General features: G+C 36.3%; 2 protein-coding genes across 2 annotated transcripts; both read left to right on the forward strand.

Moving 5' to 3' along the window:
* The first annotated feature begins 1,298 nt into the window (after nucleotides 1-1,298).
* Nucleotides 1,299-2,258, forward strand: LOC103736587 (olfactory receptor 1044). Its single transcript, XM_008836094.1, has one exon. It carries the CDS (start codon nucleotides 1,299-1,301, stop codon nucleotides 2,256-2,258), a length of 960 nt encoding a protein of 319 aa, XP_008834316.1.
* Nucleotides 2,259-8,798: 6,540 nt separating this feature from the next.
* LOC103736588 (olfactory receptor 5AL1-like) lies at nucleotides 8,799-9,743 on the forward strand. Its single transcript, XM_008836095.1, has one exon. The coding sequence runs from the start codon at nucleotides 8,799-8,801 to the stop codon at nucleotides 9,741-9,743; it is 945 nt and encodes a 314-aa protein (XP_008834317.1).
* The last annotated feature ends 5,273 nt before the right edge of the window (nucleotides 9,744-15,016 follow it).

The raw sequence follows: 15,016 nt of genomic DNA on the forward strand, positions 1-15,016 counted from the left end.
AAATTGACATAAATCAGTTGGAAAGCAAATTACAATTTTTAATTAAACAAAATAACTTTAAAGTATGTAGAATTTCATTTCATTTAATCAAATAATATGTCTTACATATAAAAATGGGTTTGCTTTTGGAGAAGCATTTTAAACATGGAATGTTAAGATCTATTCAGTCAGACACTCTCTCCAAATAGCGTTGGATCTTGGACTGTGCTGGTATTACGTTCCTTTCCTCCCCTCTGAGTGTCTTTTGGTTGTTGCTATTTTATTCACCTTTGCTTTTGTTTGAGGCAGGTAGCCTAGACTGGCCTCGTGATATGACTGAAGATGACTTTGGCTTTCAATTCCTCTTGCTTCCATCTTTTTTATATATTTCATTTCATTTATTTTGGGGGGTAAATTTCATGCATAAGTACATACTTGCATTATTTCCACCCCTCCCTGTCCCTAATGCTTCTGCCTCTTAATTTCGGTGATTATAACTGGGTACAACCACCTCAAAGATTCTCCCTCCTGAGTGGGATCCTCCTTGTCTCCCATGTGGACATCATTTTTGTCCTCCTATAGATGTTCTCAGCTGAGGGAAGATAAGAAACCAAACTAAGAACAGAATCCTGAGGTGCAGAAACTCCTGAGTCAGGCCAGGTTTGAATGTCAGGTGTCTAAACCTACTTCTGATACTTAACCTTCCTGAGAATTCTCTCATTTGTAAAAAGGGTATTTTGCAAGAGGATAGAACAAAACCTGGAATACATACCTACTTATAAAGTACATTATTGTGTCTGTCATTATGTTACCTATTTGCATCTGAAAGACAGTTACACACCTACATAGAGTGCCATCAGGATCTCTCCATGCTAAGTCATGGAAACAGAATGAAAGATCAGTGTTCTGTACATCTGTATTGAACCAATGTGTAGATGTGGTCCATGGGAAGGATGATATCATTGCAATAGATTGAGTTTTATGATATTAATATCAACAATTCAACTAAAACTTTTATAAAATGTTCAAATTATTAATTTTCAGTCATAAACAATAAATGCATATCTCTAAAATATAAACAAGGCCATGTGAACTAATACCTATCCCACTCAGCTTCAAGGAGGGAAAAATAATGTTTCCTAAGAATATCTCTTTATATTCACCTCATCTTCCCACTCCAAGTGGGATAATCATTTAAAGATTCAACCAGAGTTTTCATTTTAACAATATAATTGCTTTTCACTATATTAAAATAAATATCAAGGAAAGGTTGATTATGTTCTTTTTGATTTGCTTGCATGTAGAAATCCTGAAGACTCATGGCTCAGATAAACTGCACACAGGTAAAAGAGTTCATTCTGGCAGGCCTCACTGATCATCAGGAGCTGAAGTTGCCTCTCTTTGTGGTATTTTTATCCATCTATCTTTTCACAACAGTAGGTAACCTGGGCTTGATCCTGGTGATTAGAACAGATGTAAGACTCAACACTCCCATGTACTTCTTCCTCAGCAATCTGGCTTTTGTTGATTTTTGCTACTCTTCTGTCATTACACCTAAGATGCTTGGAAATTTCTTGTACAAACAAAACAGTATATCCTTTAATGCATGTGCCGCTCAGTTAGGCTGCTTCCTGGCTTTCATGACAGCCGAGTGTCTGCTATTAGCTTCTATGGCCTATGACAGATATGTGGCCATTTGCAACCCTCTACTCTATATGATCCTAATGTCTCCAGGAATCTGCATTCGGCTTGTAGCTGCCCCGTATAGCTATAGCTTCCTGGTTGCATTATTTCATGCCGTCCTCACCTTCCGCCTCTGCTATTGTCGCTCCAACCTCATCAATCACTTCTACTGTGACGACATGCCTCTCCTCAGGCTGACTTGCTCAGACACTCACTCCAAGCAGCTGTGGATTTTTGCCTGTGCTGGAATCATGTTCATTTCCTCTCTTCTGATTGTCTTTATCTCCTACACATTCATTCTCTCTGCCATCCTGAGGATGCGTTCAGCTGAGGGAAGGCGCAAGGCGTTCTCTACATGTGGTTCCCACATGCTGGCAGTGACCATTTTCTATGGGACCCTCATCTTCATGTACTTGCAGCCCAGCTCTAACCATTCTCTGGACACAGACAAAATGGCCTCTGTCTTCTACACAGTGATCATCCCCATGTTGAATCCCTTGATTTACAGCCTCAGGAACAAAGAAGTAAAGGATGCCATGAAGAAATTCATCACCGGTCAAAGCCAGGCTTTTATGTTCATGAAATTAAGAAAATGACTTGACTAAGTAGTAATGGATTTTGTTTTCCAACTTTTTCCTGTCATGCCTATTAACATATGACATAAAGCAGGCTATCTCTCCTATATAGAGAAATTGTGCAAATATGACATGATATCAGATGGAAAAGTAACTGTAACAATTTAGAATCACTTCTTTCATTTTTGAAATTGACTATGCACAACAAAAATTGTCTGGCCAATAATAAATTATAACATTTTCTCATTTTGAAAATGAAAAGAAATACATTTAAAATGTCTATTAAGATGTTTGTGGGCTGAGTCCTATCCAAGGACCCACACTCTGCAGACTCTTATTCTCTATACCTTGGCCATTTGTGGTCTTCTGTGTTCATTGCCCACTGTTGCATGAGGGAGATTCATTCATGAGAGTTGAGAGATGTGCATGATTATTCTCTATACCCCAAGTTCCACTATGTTCTGTGAGCCTTAGGTGTAGAGGTTCCATTGTAGGTGTGTCACTTAGGACTGAGCATTTTACAGACCCTTCATCTCTGTGTGTGACCAGTCGAGTTGTGGAACTCTGTAATAATCCCTGTCTGTTGCAAAAGAAGATTCTTAGATGAGTAGTGAATGGCATACTTTTCTGCAAATATAAAAATCCATATTTAGCACACAGTAAGAAATTTCATTTGTCTAGGGATGTGACAGCCCTGGGGTTTTCTCTAGGATCTATGACCTGTCTAGCCACATGTATTTCACCATTGTGGAAGAAGAGGCAGAAAGCCTGGAAGAGCCAGGATAGGAGGTACATGACCATATGGAAATAAAGTCTTACAGGCTGTGGGGACCTTGTTCATATGAACTTACAGCAATGGTGACAGCATACTCAAGACCCCTGCAAATGTAAGTGGACAAAAAAACCAGCACAGAACTGTGAAATTAGGCAGCAGGCCCCAATCTTAGCCAAAGAACTATTGGCCAGCTGATTACTACTGTGTGAGGAAGAGCTGAAATTCTTTAAGGGAGCAGCTTTAGATAGTTTGACAAGACTCCAGTGGATGAACTTGTACCGAGGGATGTTTGAGGACATTAATTTAACTCAATAGGACTTAATAAATGGCATAATGCATGAAATCCAGTGGTGGGGGGCTATGATAGGGTGCCAATGAGGAAGGGGGCATAAAGATGATTAAGATGTTGTATATGAAATACACATTAATTTAATAAAATTATACAAAAAATATGACTGGGGAATCGCTTAGTGGTTAAGAGTACTAGCTGCTCTTGCAGAGGACCTGAATTTAGTCCCCAGCTCCTACATGGCAGCTAACAATTGTGTGTAAATCCAACTCTAGGGGATCTAGCAGATTCAGTGCCTTTCTGGCCTTTATGTTTATCACATGCATACATTGCTCATACAGGCAAAACACTCATACCCATAAAATAAACATAAATAAATTATTTTTAAAGGTGTGTGGTTATAGACAGAAGATAGAAAAATGTTCAAATGAGTGACTTCCCACCCACTTCAAGTTTCTAAGTCTATACCAACAATATTTTAAATGAAAGGTAAAGATGCTTCATCTAAACAGTTTATTTTATTCTAATTTTTTGGAAAAATACATGAATCTCAAAAACTGTGTTAACTTTATAGAGATAACAAATTGTTTCATTAAAGTAAATAGTACTACATTTTAATTTCATTCATGTCAAGGATTAAACATAATCTACTCTTCTAGAAGTTTGTTTGGTTTTATAAAAGCCATTTTTATGTATATCTTTATTGAATTTTTGTGTATTTAGTACAATACATTTTAATCATATTTAAACTCCCTCCCCTATCTATACCCCTCAGCCTGCCCACATTATTTCATGCTTTAAACTCATTCCATTTTCCTTTGCACTGAAAATTCCCATGGATTGGGGCATGGGGGGTGGAGAGAGAAAGAGAGTGAGACAGAGAGAAAAAACTTACTAACTTACTTCTACAGTATGCAGCAGTAAACAAACTTGCCCTCTACAAAATGACTACTGCCAATAACATTTCTGTGGAAATAGCTTTCTATTAGGCTCATTTCATTTCTTTTTATTTCCTTCCTTTGTATGCATAAGATGTAAATCTGGACTATAAGAACCATGAAGATCTTGGTCATGTCACTGTAACCTTTAGCACAAACTCAAGTCCAGTTTCACTAAGTGATGGTGTATTGCTGAACATGTCCAGTTGTGTGGTTCAGAAAATGCCTAGCTCAAAAGAGGCAGCTTAGCACATGAGGATGTGGTACTGCATGACTAAGTTTTCTAACACTCCAAGGGCCTAATAACCAGCTAGAAACTTTGCTCTCAAAAGACAAATAATTGTCTACTAAAAAAAAATCTTTATCCTCAGAAATCATAATTGCATCTACTGTGGGTCCCTTCAGGGTTTTAACAAAGCTTCATAAGCCCTCCTATCTTCTACAAAGTCTCATTTTTTACTAAATTATCATGAAATACAGACTCTGCAGGGCAGAGTGGTCCACCTAGCAGCAAGCACTGGATGCCAAGCATTTGTTGTTGTTGTTGTTGTTGTTGTTGATTTTCCTGTAACTCCGAATCCCAACTTAATCAGGTATCATTTAAAATTGCTTAACAGATAAGTAAAAACTGAACAGAATTATCAGATGTAAGTAGCCACAAAAATCAAATGCCCTAACTTTTTCTTCACTTTTAAAGATAATCTCAATATGCCTCATAAAATTCAATCATGAGAAATTTCAAAGGCTGAGACATATGAATATTTAGGAATTTTTAAACTGAACTTGACATTTATATATTTTATTATCAACAACATTAGAATTTCATCCTATTTCAGTCCAATCATATATTAATATGAGGTATGCTAATGTTATTTATCACTATGCCATATGATTTATTTGCAAGAATTTGTAAGATTTAAACTTAAGAAAGTAAATGGGCTCTGGACTTCAGGAATAAAATTTGATGTCAATCATCTATGACTATTCTAGTAATAAGCCGTTAGATATGCTTTAAGTTAATAAGAATTATATAATGAAGGAAATGTTCTTTATTTGGAGGCTAAACTGTTACGATGAATGTGTGTTGATACTGAATTGACAGAACTGCTTGCTGTAATTGGGGTCATCAGGAAATCACGAAATAATGAACAATGATTTGTTTGATTCCTTTCTGACACAGTTCTAAGTCAAACCTTGTCACTGAGGGAATGTGTCAAATGAAAGATTCAAAACTCAGAGACTATTTTCACAGCATGTGAGAGACAGATACCTAAAGGGCTAACAGTCATGGACGACTGTTTCAACAGATCTCTGAAACCTGTCCATCTGTGAACACAGTCAACTCCTTAAACTTTCCATAATCAAACAATTGTCTCCACATCTCTCCACCAAACTTGTGTTGTATCACCATCTCTAATGGCACAGCTTCTAACTTCTTGATCTTTACTTTTCTGTTCCTTGCAGACTTACTGAGAATTTTAAGAGAAATATAAATTCTTTAATTCTATACTTTAAATGGTCTGGTTTTTCTGAGTGAAGTGAGAAAGAGACAATAGCTAATATCCGAACAGAATCCATCAAGGGATTTTTAATATTCCAAACAACAACATGTCTGTCATCTGTCTGTCTCTCATCTCCATGCCATTTATCTATCTATCATCTATCTATCTATCTATCTATCTATCTATCTATCGATCTATCTATCATCTATCTATCTATCTATCTATCGATCTATCTATCATCTATCTCTCTATCTATTATCTATCATCTATCTATCATCTACCTATCATCTATCTTTGTCTTTCTGTCTAGGCATCTATTTATCTATTAACCATCTATCAACTGATCGATCCATTTATCATCTACATATATACCATTATATGAACAATATAGAACTAGTTTTTATAAGAAACACTGAAGCTTCCTTCCCATAAACAGGTGTAGAATACCACAGAGCAGGGAAAATCATCTGTACATTACATTGAATTGGAATATCAAACATTGACCAGTTTAAGAGATAGAAGAAAAAGGTTGGAGATGTTGGGATAGTTTAGTAATTTCCACACTAAAAGCTCTCAAGAAATCGTAGAGCGTGTGGATGACCATGCTAGAAATGCTTAGAGACAGTGGAAGGAAGAGGTTTTCTGTGAAGCATCCAAAGATGCAAAGGAAGTAATTGTTGCATTTATTAAAGCAAATAGTAGTGGTAGTTCTAAGAACTAGTTTGGGCTTCCATGGAAAATTATTAAGGATATTAATAAAAGCCAATAAAGAATTAAAGTGACAGCTACACCTTTTCTCAGTGGAAGCAAATGATTTCATTTATACAAATTTGTGCTTATAAGCTGACTATACTAAACAGTATATTGGTTGGTTGATGGATAGTTCTGTAGAAAACAGCGAGTACAAAACCAAGATTGCAAGTGTCTCTCTCCAGTGTGGAAAGTATTATAACTAGCGATACTAGTGTATGTTCTTTTTTTTTTTTTAATCTGGAGAGGGATATATGATTGTTATCAGAACTGTTCTTTAAATATAAAATACATATTGTTTATGTTTGTGCTTTGCCCTGAAAAGCTCCTAGGGCATGAGACAATAATATTCTCTGTGATTGCTATATAAGCCTCTCTACCTGTTGGATCTTACATGAGCAGAATCAACAAAGTGTCAAGTGCTGTTAGTTTCCCAAATTTCAGGCACAAGCTCTTAGCATATCCCAGTAAAAAGTGCTGCTGTTTAGAGTTTTAATATAGTGCCATACTCTTACAAAACTCCTCAGATGTTGTCTTGGGTCATATTTTTTCTATGGTATCCAAATTTTGAAACACAACAACATCAGGCCTCTATAGAAAGCATACACTTTCTTAAGTTATGGTCAGAGGCTGTGGATCATGTTAGGATTTCTGGCATGCACATCTTCATAGATATACGTTGTTCCAAGCATCATGGCTTCCATGCCGATTAATGAACATGCTATCTGCTTTGTCAATCTAGAGAGCTGAGGTGAAGTTTAAGATGAGCCTGGGGGAAATTAAAATGGCATCTGCTCTGCTCTGCCTAAAGGAAGACTTTTAATCTTTTATCTTTCAACTAACCAGAAAGCAATTTGGAAGGATGAGTGTCCAGAACATTGATTTTATTTGCTCCTTCTGCTTCTTAATGCTTGATGTCACAGAACAAGGTGAGATTTCTGAATTATCTAAAACACATGTGTCTATAACAGGAGAACTGCATGTACATGCATATGTCCATGGATATGTGCTTATGAAAATTTCAAAACAGTATTAATATTTTCTTTTCTCTTTAAATCATATATACCACATATGGAAAATGGAAATTCAGAGCATTTAGATACTAAAAAGAGAAAATTCTATAAATTCCCCAAATTGGATCCCCTAGAGAGATATGTGGCAATATCTTGGTTTATGATCTTTCATATTGTCATTTCTTAATAGTAGATAAATGTTTTTTGTTTATTTGTTTGTTTGTTTTTGTTTGTTTGTTTGTTTTTTTGGTCTTTTTGAAACAGGATTTCCCTGTGGCCCCAGCTGCCCTGGAACTCACTATGTAGACCAGGCTGGGCTTGAACTCACAGAGATCTGCCTGGCTCTGCCTCCCAAATGCTGGGACTACAGGCATGCGCCACCATGCCCAGCTGTTTTTGTTTTATAATATTTTATTATTTTTTATTTTATGTGTATGAGTGTCTTGCCTGCATATATGTAAGTGCACCTCTGGTGTGCAATGCCCGTAGAGGACAGAAGAGAGCGTCAGATTCTCCTAGAACTAAAGTTATACACAGTTGTTAGCTGCCATGTGGATGCTGGGAATTGAGCTCATCGCCTCTGTAGGGGCAACCAGTGCTCTTAACCACTGATTCATCTCTCCAGTCCCAAATAGTAAATCGTTTTATCAAAGACTTAGTTTATATGTTCCAGGTATTACTTACAAGTTATACGGACTAATCTTAAAACAAAGCATGGTATTCACATATTTATTTTTCAAGTTATAATGCACATGTTTGTTTTATATTTTATGTTATGTTTAATACAAGTTTATTTAGTTTTTTCAAGTAATGAACTTTAAAAGTTTTATTTTATTTTATGTCTGTTTTGCCTTCATGTATGTAAGTCTAGCCATGTAGAGAAATGGTCACAGAGACCAGAAGAAGGCATCAGATCCACTGGAACTGGAGTTACAGATGGTTAGCTACTATGTAGATACTGGAAAACAAATCAGGGTCCTCTGTAAGAGTAGCCAATGCTCTTAACTTCTAAGCCATCTCTCCAGACCCAGTAATGACGTTTTCAATGAAGTCACCTACTTACTCTTTGCTTCCTGATGAATTTTCTTCCTTAGACTTCCTACTTAGACTATGACACAATTGCTATGTAGGTTAAAATCCTGCATACAGTACACAAACCAGAGTTCTCTTGAGTAAAGGTAAAATGCTTCATTCCTCTCTTCTAATATAAACTTGGATCAATTCCTACAGAATCAAGATCACACAGAAGATGAGGTCTGAAGGGAATGATTATACAAGCTTCTATATCTCTTGAATGGCCAGAAGCAACCATTCAGCAGTAGCCGAGTTCATCCTCTTGGGGTTGACAGAAGATCCAAGGCTTCAGGTCACTCTTTTTGTCATCCTTTTAATCATCTACTTGTTTAGTGTCATGAGTAACCTCGGGTTGGTTTTGTTAATCCAAATCAGTCCTCAGCTTCAGTCCCCCATGTATTTTTTCCTCAGCCATCTGGCTTTTGTTGATTTCTGTTACACCTCCTGTGTCACCCCAAATGCTCTGGTAAATTTTTTGCGTGAGATTAAAAGCATATCATTCTATGGATGTGCAGCTCAAGTGTGTTTCTTCACGATGTTTTCCGTATGTGAAGTTTTCCTGCTATCTGTAATGGCCTATGACAGGTACGTGGCCATCTGCAACCCTTTGCTCTATGTAATTCTCATGCCAAGGAAACTCTGCTTTCAGATAGCCACTACCACATACTTTTATGCGTTTGTCACTGCACTCATTCAGACAGTGACAACTTTCCTTTTGTCTTTCTGTGACTCTAACCTGGTAAACCAGTTCTTCTGTGAGGACATCCCGCTCATGGCTCTGGCTTGTTCCAGTACTCAAGAAAAAGAACTGATGCTGCTGAGCATGGCGGGGTTCAATGTGTGCTGCTCACTCCTCATCGTTCTCGTCTCGTATGCCTTCATCGTGTCTGCCATTCTGAAGAAGCACTCTGGGGAAGGACGGAGGAAAGTCTTCTCCACCTGTGCATCTCACTTGTCTTCCATTGTCATATATTATGGGACTATCATCTTCATGTATTTACAACCCGAGTCTAGTCATTCACTGAATACAGACAAATTTGCTGCTGTTTTCTATGTGGTGGTGATCCCCATGCTCAATCCATTAATCTACAGCTTAAGGAATCAGGAGGTGAAAAATGCGCTTAGAAAAGGGATGGATAAGATCCCATTGAATGTAAACAAATGAGCCAGGCTGCCAGGGAAAGGAGGAAAGAATGCAAAACAGAGTCAATGCATCTGGACTTGCCTGAGATCACAATGGTAATATTCACTAGGAGCATACAGAGATAAATTCCATGCCCTTGGGCTCAGTTTTATGATTTCTCTCTACTACAGACTCCTTGAGTCAATTAACTTGAGTCCATTAACTTGATCTCAGTAGTATGTATACAATATAATTTCACCACTCCTTGAGCATTTTTTCTTTTTAATTTTTGAGGATTTACTGTATGAGTCTGGTATATTTATATCATTTCTCCCAGACCTTCTCACCCTTTTAGCTCCTCCGGGGTAGTACTCAGGACTCTTGAGTTTTGTTTTGTTCACTTGAAGATTTTTAAAATAATAATTAGTAATGAGAATAATAACAATTTGAAATAATGACTTTTCCAAGTTGATTTGAGACTGCAAACTTCAGAAAGCTTGAATAACATAACCTGGGGAATAAATGACACAAAGAGGACATCAATTTTCACACACAGAGGATCTGAGGAATTAGAGCAAGTCATTCATCAATGTCTCTTTGTTCTTAATTTCTGTCAACAATTTGTTGACTAATTCTAAAGACTCTTGTGTCTTAGTTTTTCCCCTTTCTTTCAGAAGGTCTTGATAGCTAAAACATAGCCAAATTGTGGCTCAACTGTTTTTGTGACATGTTTTGCTTCATTTCAGACTACAAGATTAACTTAATACCTTTTGTACCATTCTGCTTATTTTATGATTCTGTGTAATGAATTTGATGTTTTACAAAGTGACTTTCAAATCTATCCTACATTGATGTTGTCATGTTCTGACTGAGTGTCAAAATAGTAGGTTTATTAAATAATGTGAAACTATCTTTAAAAAGGAAATGATTTATTTTATAACTACAATTAGGAATTTAATAAACACCAAAACTCTAAAAAATTAATGTAAAGATACTTTCACATCTGATAATTAATAGTTATATCCACTGTGACTATCTCTATATCTTATAACACTTAAAATGAAAAATAATCAGTGTATCTTTATGGAGATGAGATTTAAAGGTGCTTTTATTCAAAGGTAATATTCTCAATGGTGAGTGAGCTTGTTCAAACTTTCATAAATAACAAAAATGTAACTCTATCAATTGCTTAATATGTCTCAGTGATTTCTTAAAAATATATTGAAATCTGTCTCATATAATTTTATAATAATTTAGTGATGGGTATGAAAGATTCCATTGTGGAAACTAAAGACACCAAGAAAACAAAGATAGTTTACACATAGATGGATGTCACATGAATGCTTATGAAAATCAGTTAATCAAGTCTAATTTGATCCTGGAACTTGATATCAAAATGCATTTATTTACTTCCAAGTATTGACAAAATGCCTGGACTATGGTTTAAAATGGAATGATTTATCAATATCCTTAAAGAATCAATGAAACTTTTAAACAATTTTCATAGTGTCACAGATTTCTACAAGGTAGAGTAGGGGGAGCCTCACTGTGGCACATAGAATTGCATTCATCCGTATGGCTTAGCACATGTATATGTGTGCACACACATACACACACACACACACACACACACACACACGCATGCGTCGCATGTGCAGGCACAAGTACATGCTCACACACCACAGTGCCTAACACACTGCAAGTAAACATTCCCCAAGGTCATCCCTAGAGCCTTTTTATTGGACTGATGAGTTCATGTATCTCAGACTCCCCCCCTTCCAGAACATGCCATGGTCACTTTAATCAAATGCAGCAAAACTTCCAAAGCAACAATGCAATCTTGAGAATTTCAGCTTAGAATTTTTTTTATTGGACAAGTTTCTACGAGGAATATAAACACTCTGTGACACATTTTTCTTTTTTTAAATATTTTATGATTTTTAAAAATTTTATGTGTATATTAGCTTCATTCTTAAAGTACTTCATTCTTATAAGTATACCCATATCATGCAGTGCCCATGGAGGTCAGAGGAGGGCGTCGGATTCCCCTGAAACGGAAGTTATGGACAGGTGATAGCCACCATGTAGGTGCTGGAAATCAAACCCATGTCCTCTGCAAGCGTGCTCTGCAAGAGAAACCAGTGCTCTTAACCACTGAGCCATCTCTCCAGCCCTGAGATACATTTTTCTAATCCATAAAATGAAAACTTTCAAGTATCTTATAGCCTGTAAGGATAACTCTGCCCTTCTGATTATGTGAGTTTGAGCTTTAGCCTAGCAATCAAAGAGACAGGAAAGGTGGTGTTCTTCCCACTCTCAGGAGTCTGCTGTACTTTCTCCTAATAAATCTATGTTCTCTCTGCTAAACACACACACACACACACACACACACACACACACACACACAAAATCACAAAGAGACATTTAAATCTAAGTGGATGATGGTTTTAGAGATGTAACCTAACAGGATAATAAAGAGGAGAAGTTTGAATGAGACAGCCAAGGGAAAGCAAATGTCAGGCTTAAGACTACAGGATAAACGGGCATAGACACAAGATTGAAATTCCAAGGGAGTATCACTAAAGAAGGTATATGGAAACATCAATCTTAAAAGCATAGCCTGCCTAGTGGCACAGCATTCTCCAAGAACAGAATTGGCATCATTATCTATCGCTCCACCGTTCAATCTGCACTTGCTTCATCCTCAGTCCACGTTTTGGTAAATCTTCTGTTAGGTTTGATTTGCCTGGTGTAATAATGTTGACCTTCATACAGTCTGACACTTTGTTACCTTGCCTGGCTCCTTTTATCTTTGTTCCAGTTGTCAATGAATAGTTTCCAGTGAGCATTAAAATAATATGACATGCCACAGCGTAGCCTCTGATAGCTCGTTGCATACATTCCTGTTTACATTCTGTGATTGAAACATTAATTCTAGATGTGATTGTGTTGATGATCCAACCATTAAAATAATTCTTTTCTGTCATTTCATTCACTAGCAAAAATAATAAAAGCTTCCCAGGTGATAGACATGACCTTCACTTGGTAAAACATCTGTGTCTCCAGAAAAGTGCTTTACTTCGGAAACTAAATCTATAACCTGGCAGAAATTGGGACTGTACATGCAAAAGGCAGTCTTCTTAATTGAGTCATTAGTGTGAAGGATGGAGGCATCACTCTTTTCTGTATTAGCCAATGAATATGTTTTCTATTGACACAAAAATAATAATTCTAAAAAAGTTCAAATTTTAGAGGGTTGAACAGATATAGTTTAGCATTTACCATGAATCAGGGCTAGGCTCAAAACAATGACCTGATTCTACCTATGAATTAACAATTTGCTAATGTTTTTCCTGGGAATAAGCTGATTTAAGATCATTCTGCCTGGGAAATAGGTTCAACACCTTGTGATCTTTCACTGACCAACAGGATAGCATGAGTCTGTGCTTCTGGGGAAAGCAGAACAAAGCAGGAAGTTGAAACATATGAGAATTATTTTTCTTTCTGACACAAGATCTTGGGTAGTCTAGGCTGGTTTCAAACACATTATATAGCAGAACATGATTTTGAATTTCTGATCCTCCTTCCAATACTTCTAAATGTAGGAACTAAAGATGTACACCATCTTAATTGGCCTTACCTTGTGTTGGGAGGTTAACCCAGGCCGGTATGTAGGCAAGCAGTGTAGCAGTTGAGCTACATGCCTAGATCACATTATCATAGTTTCAAGTTTCCCTTTTGTGTCAAGTTTGCTATTAAGACACTACCTAAAAGAAGTAACTTGGCTGGTTCCAGACACAGACTTCCAAAATATAAGATATAAAGTAAGATTGGACACAGAGCCTTAATTAGGGACATTAACTCAATCAACTTGCTATAGTTGCCTAGACTATCATCCCAATTGGGGAACATTGGGTCCTCATAACCTCATATACTTATATTCAAAAGTTGTGCATTTTCTAAGAAAAGCTCCGAGATGTCCCAAATTTATTTACTAACTCCAAAAAGTGATGAATAGATTCATCGTGAGCACATAATTAATTACACTGCTTTAACAATAAAATTATCTTTAAAAATGAATTGGGAAAGTATATATTTTATTTTGGAAAAGGAAGTAAATTTTAAACCAAGCATGGTTAGAGATGCTTGTAAACCCAGCCTTTGTGATGCTGAAGAAAAGGAGACAGCCACCACAGGTTGTACATTGTGAAACTTTTTCTCCATGAGACAGTGAATATACAAAATGAAGTATTGCTTTTAAAACTCTTTTTATAACGAATCATTTAGAGATTGTCAGAGACCCATCCAACTTACTTAGAAATAATATATGCAGTGACCACTTATAAATTTTTCAACTTTAATGAGATCAATTCTAACATATAAAACACATAAAACTGGGTAAATATATCGTGAATTCTTTCCATATACTAAAACGATGTTTGCTTTCTTTTATTCATTTTCCTGATACTTAGGATCAGCGGAGTGATCTGTCAATCAAATGGTTTTTTTTTTTTTTTTTTACCTATTAAGTGTATTGTATCCCAAAAGATTAACCTCAGCATAATTGCTTCATTTGTGAAGCATCATTATATTTCTGGTTCATAAATTATTTAAAATGATGTAATTTAAGTAAAATATTCAAGAGGGAGTAAGAAGTCATACAAAACAAACTCAAATGCTAAATCAATGCTAAATATTTTTGGCTTCTACACAGTCGCCTCGAGGTATATTGGACTTTGTTGGGATTTACTGTGAATTATGCAAAAGCAGTATGTGTTGGAGATGGATAATAAGTAATTGAGTGTGTAAAAGATTGGAGCAATGAAAACACATCCGTTTGCTCAAGAGTTCTAGGCGCATAGCTTATGCTTCTAGTAATTGCTGGGTTTTGCTAGATTTATACTCAACTGTATTGCAAATGCTGAGATTTATTTGTAAAGAAAGGCTTACTAATGAAAACTTTAACAAGTCATTTTAGCAAATTTTGACTGTATCCTAAGTTTCATATGAAACAATAAGCCTAGTAAGATTCACATTGAAAATATACTCTAGGCCCCAGAGAGAGAGAGAGAGAGAGAGAGAGAGAGAGAGAGAGAGAGACCTAGATTAACAGAACAACAGTAATGCAAAACTGTGATTATTGGGACTTAAGTAAATATGAAGATGTTAGACATATTTATGTTTGGAAAAATAGATTAAATGATTCGTGGTTTTGAACAATTATTCTTGCTGGAATTAGGATATGTGAAATATGTCCTTGTAACTCACTCAAGAGGTTGAATATATAGCACCACTCACTGGATTAAAACACACGT

This window comes from Nannospalax galili, unplaced genomic scaffold (assembly GCF_000622305.1).
Source record: "Nannospalax galili isolate Female #2095 unplaced genomic scaffold, S.galili_v1.0 scaffold337, whole genome shotgun sequence".
NCBI lineage: Eukaryota > Metazoa > Chordata > Mammalia > Rodentia > Spalacidae > Nannospalax > Nannospalax galili.

What these genes read in the sequence shown, in the direction of transcription:
- LOC103736587 (XM_008836094.1), top strand. Translation starts at nt 1,299, where the DNA reads ATGGCTCAGATAAACTGCACACAGGTAAAAGAGTTCATTCTGGCAGGC.
- LOC103736588 (XM_008836095.1), top strand. Translation starts at nt 8,799, where the DNA reads ATGGCCAGAAGCAACCATTCAGCAGTAGCCGAGTTCATCCTCTTGGGG.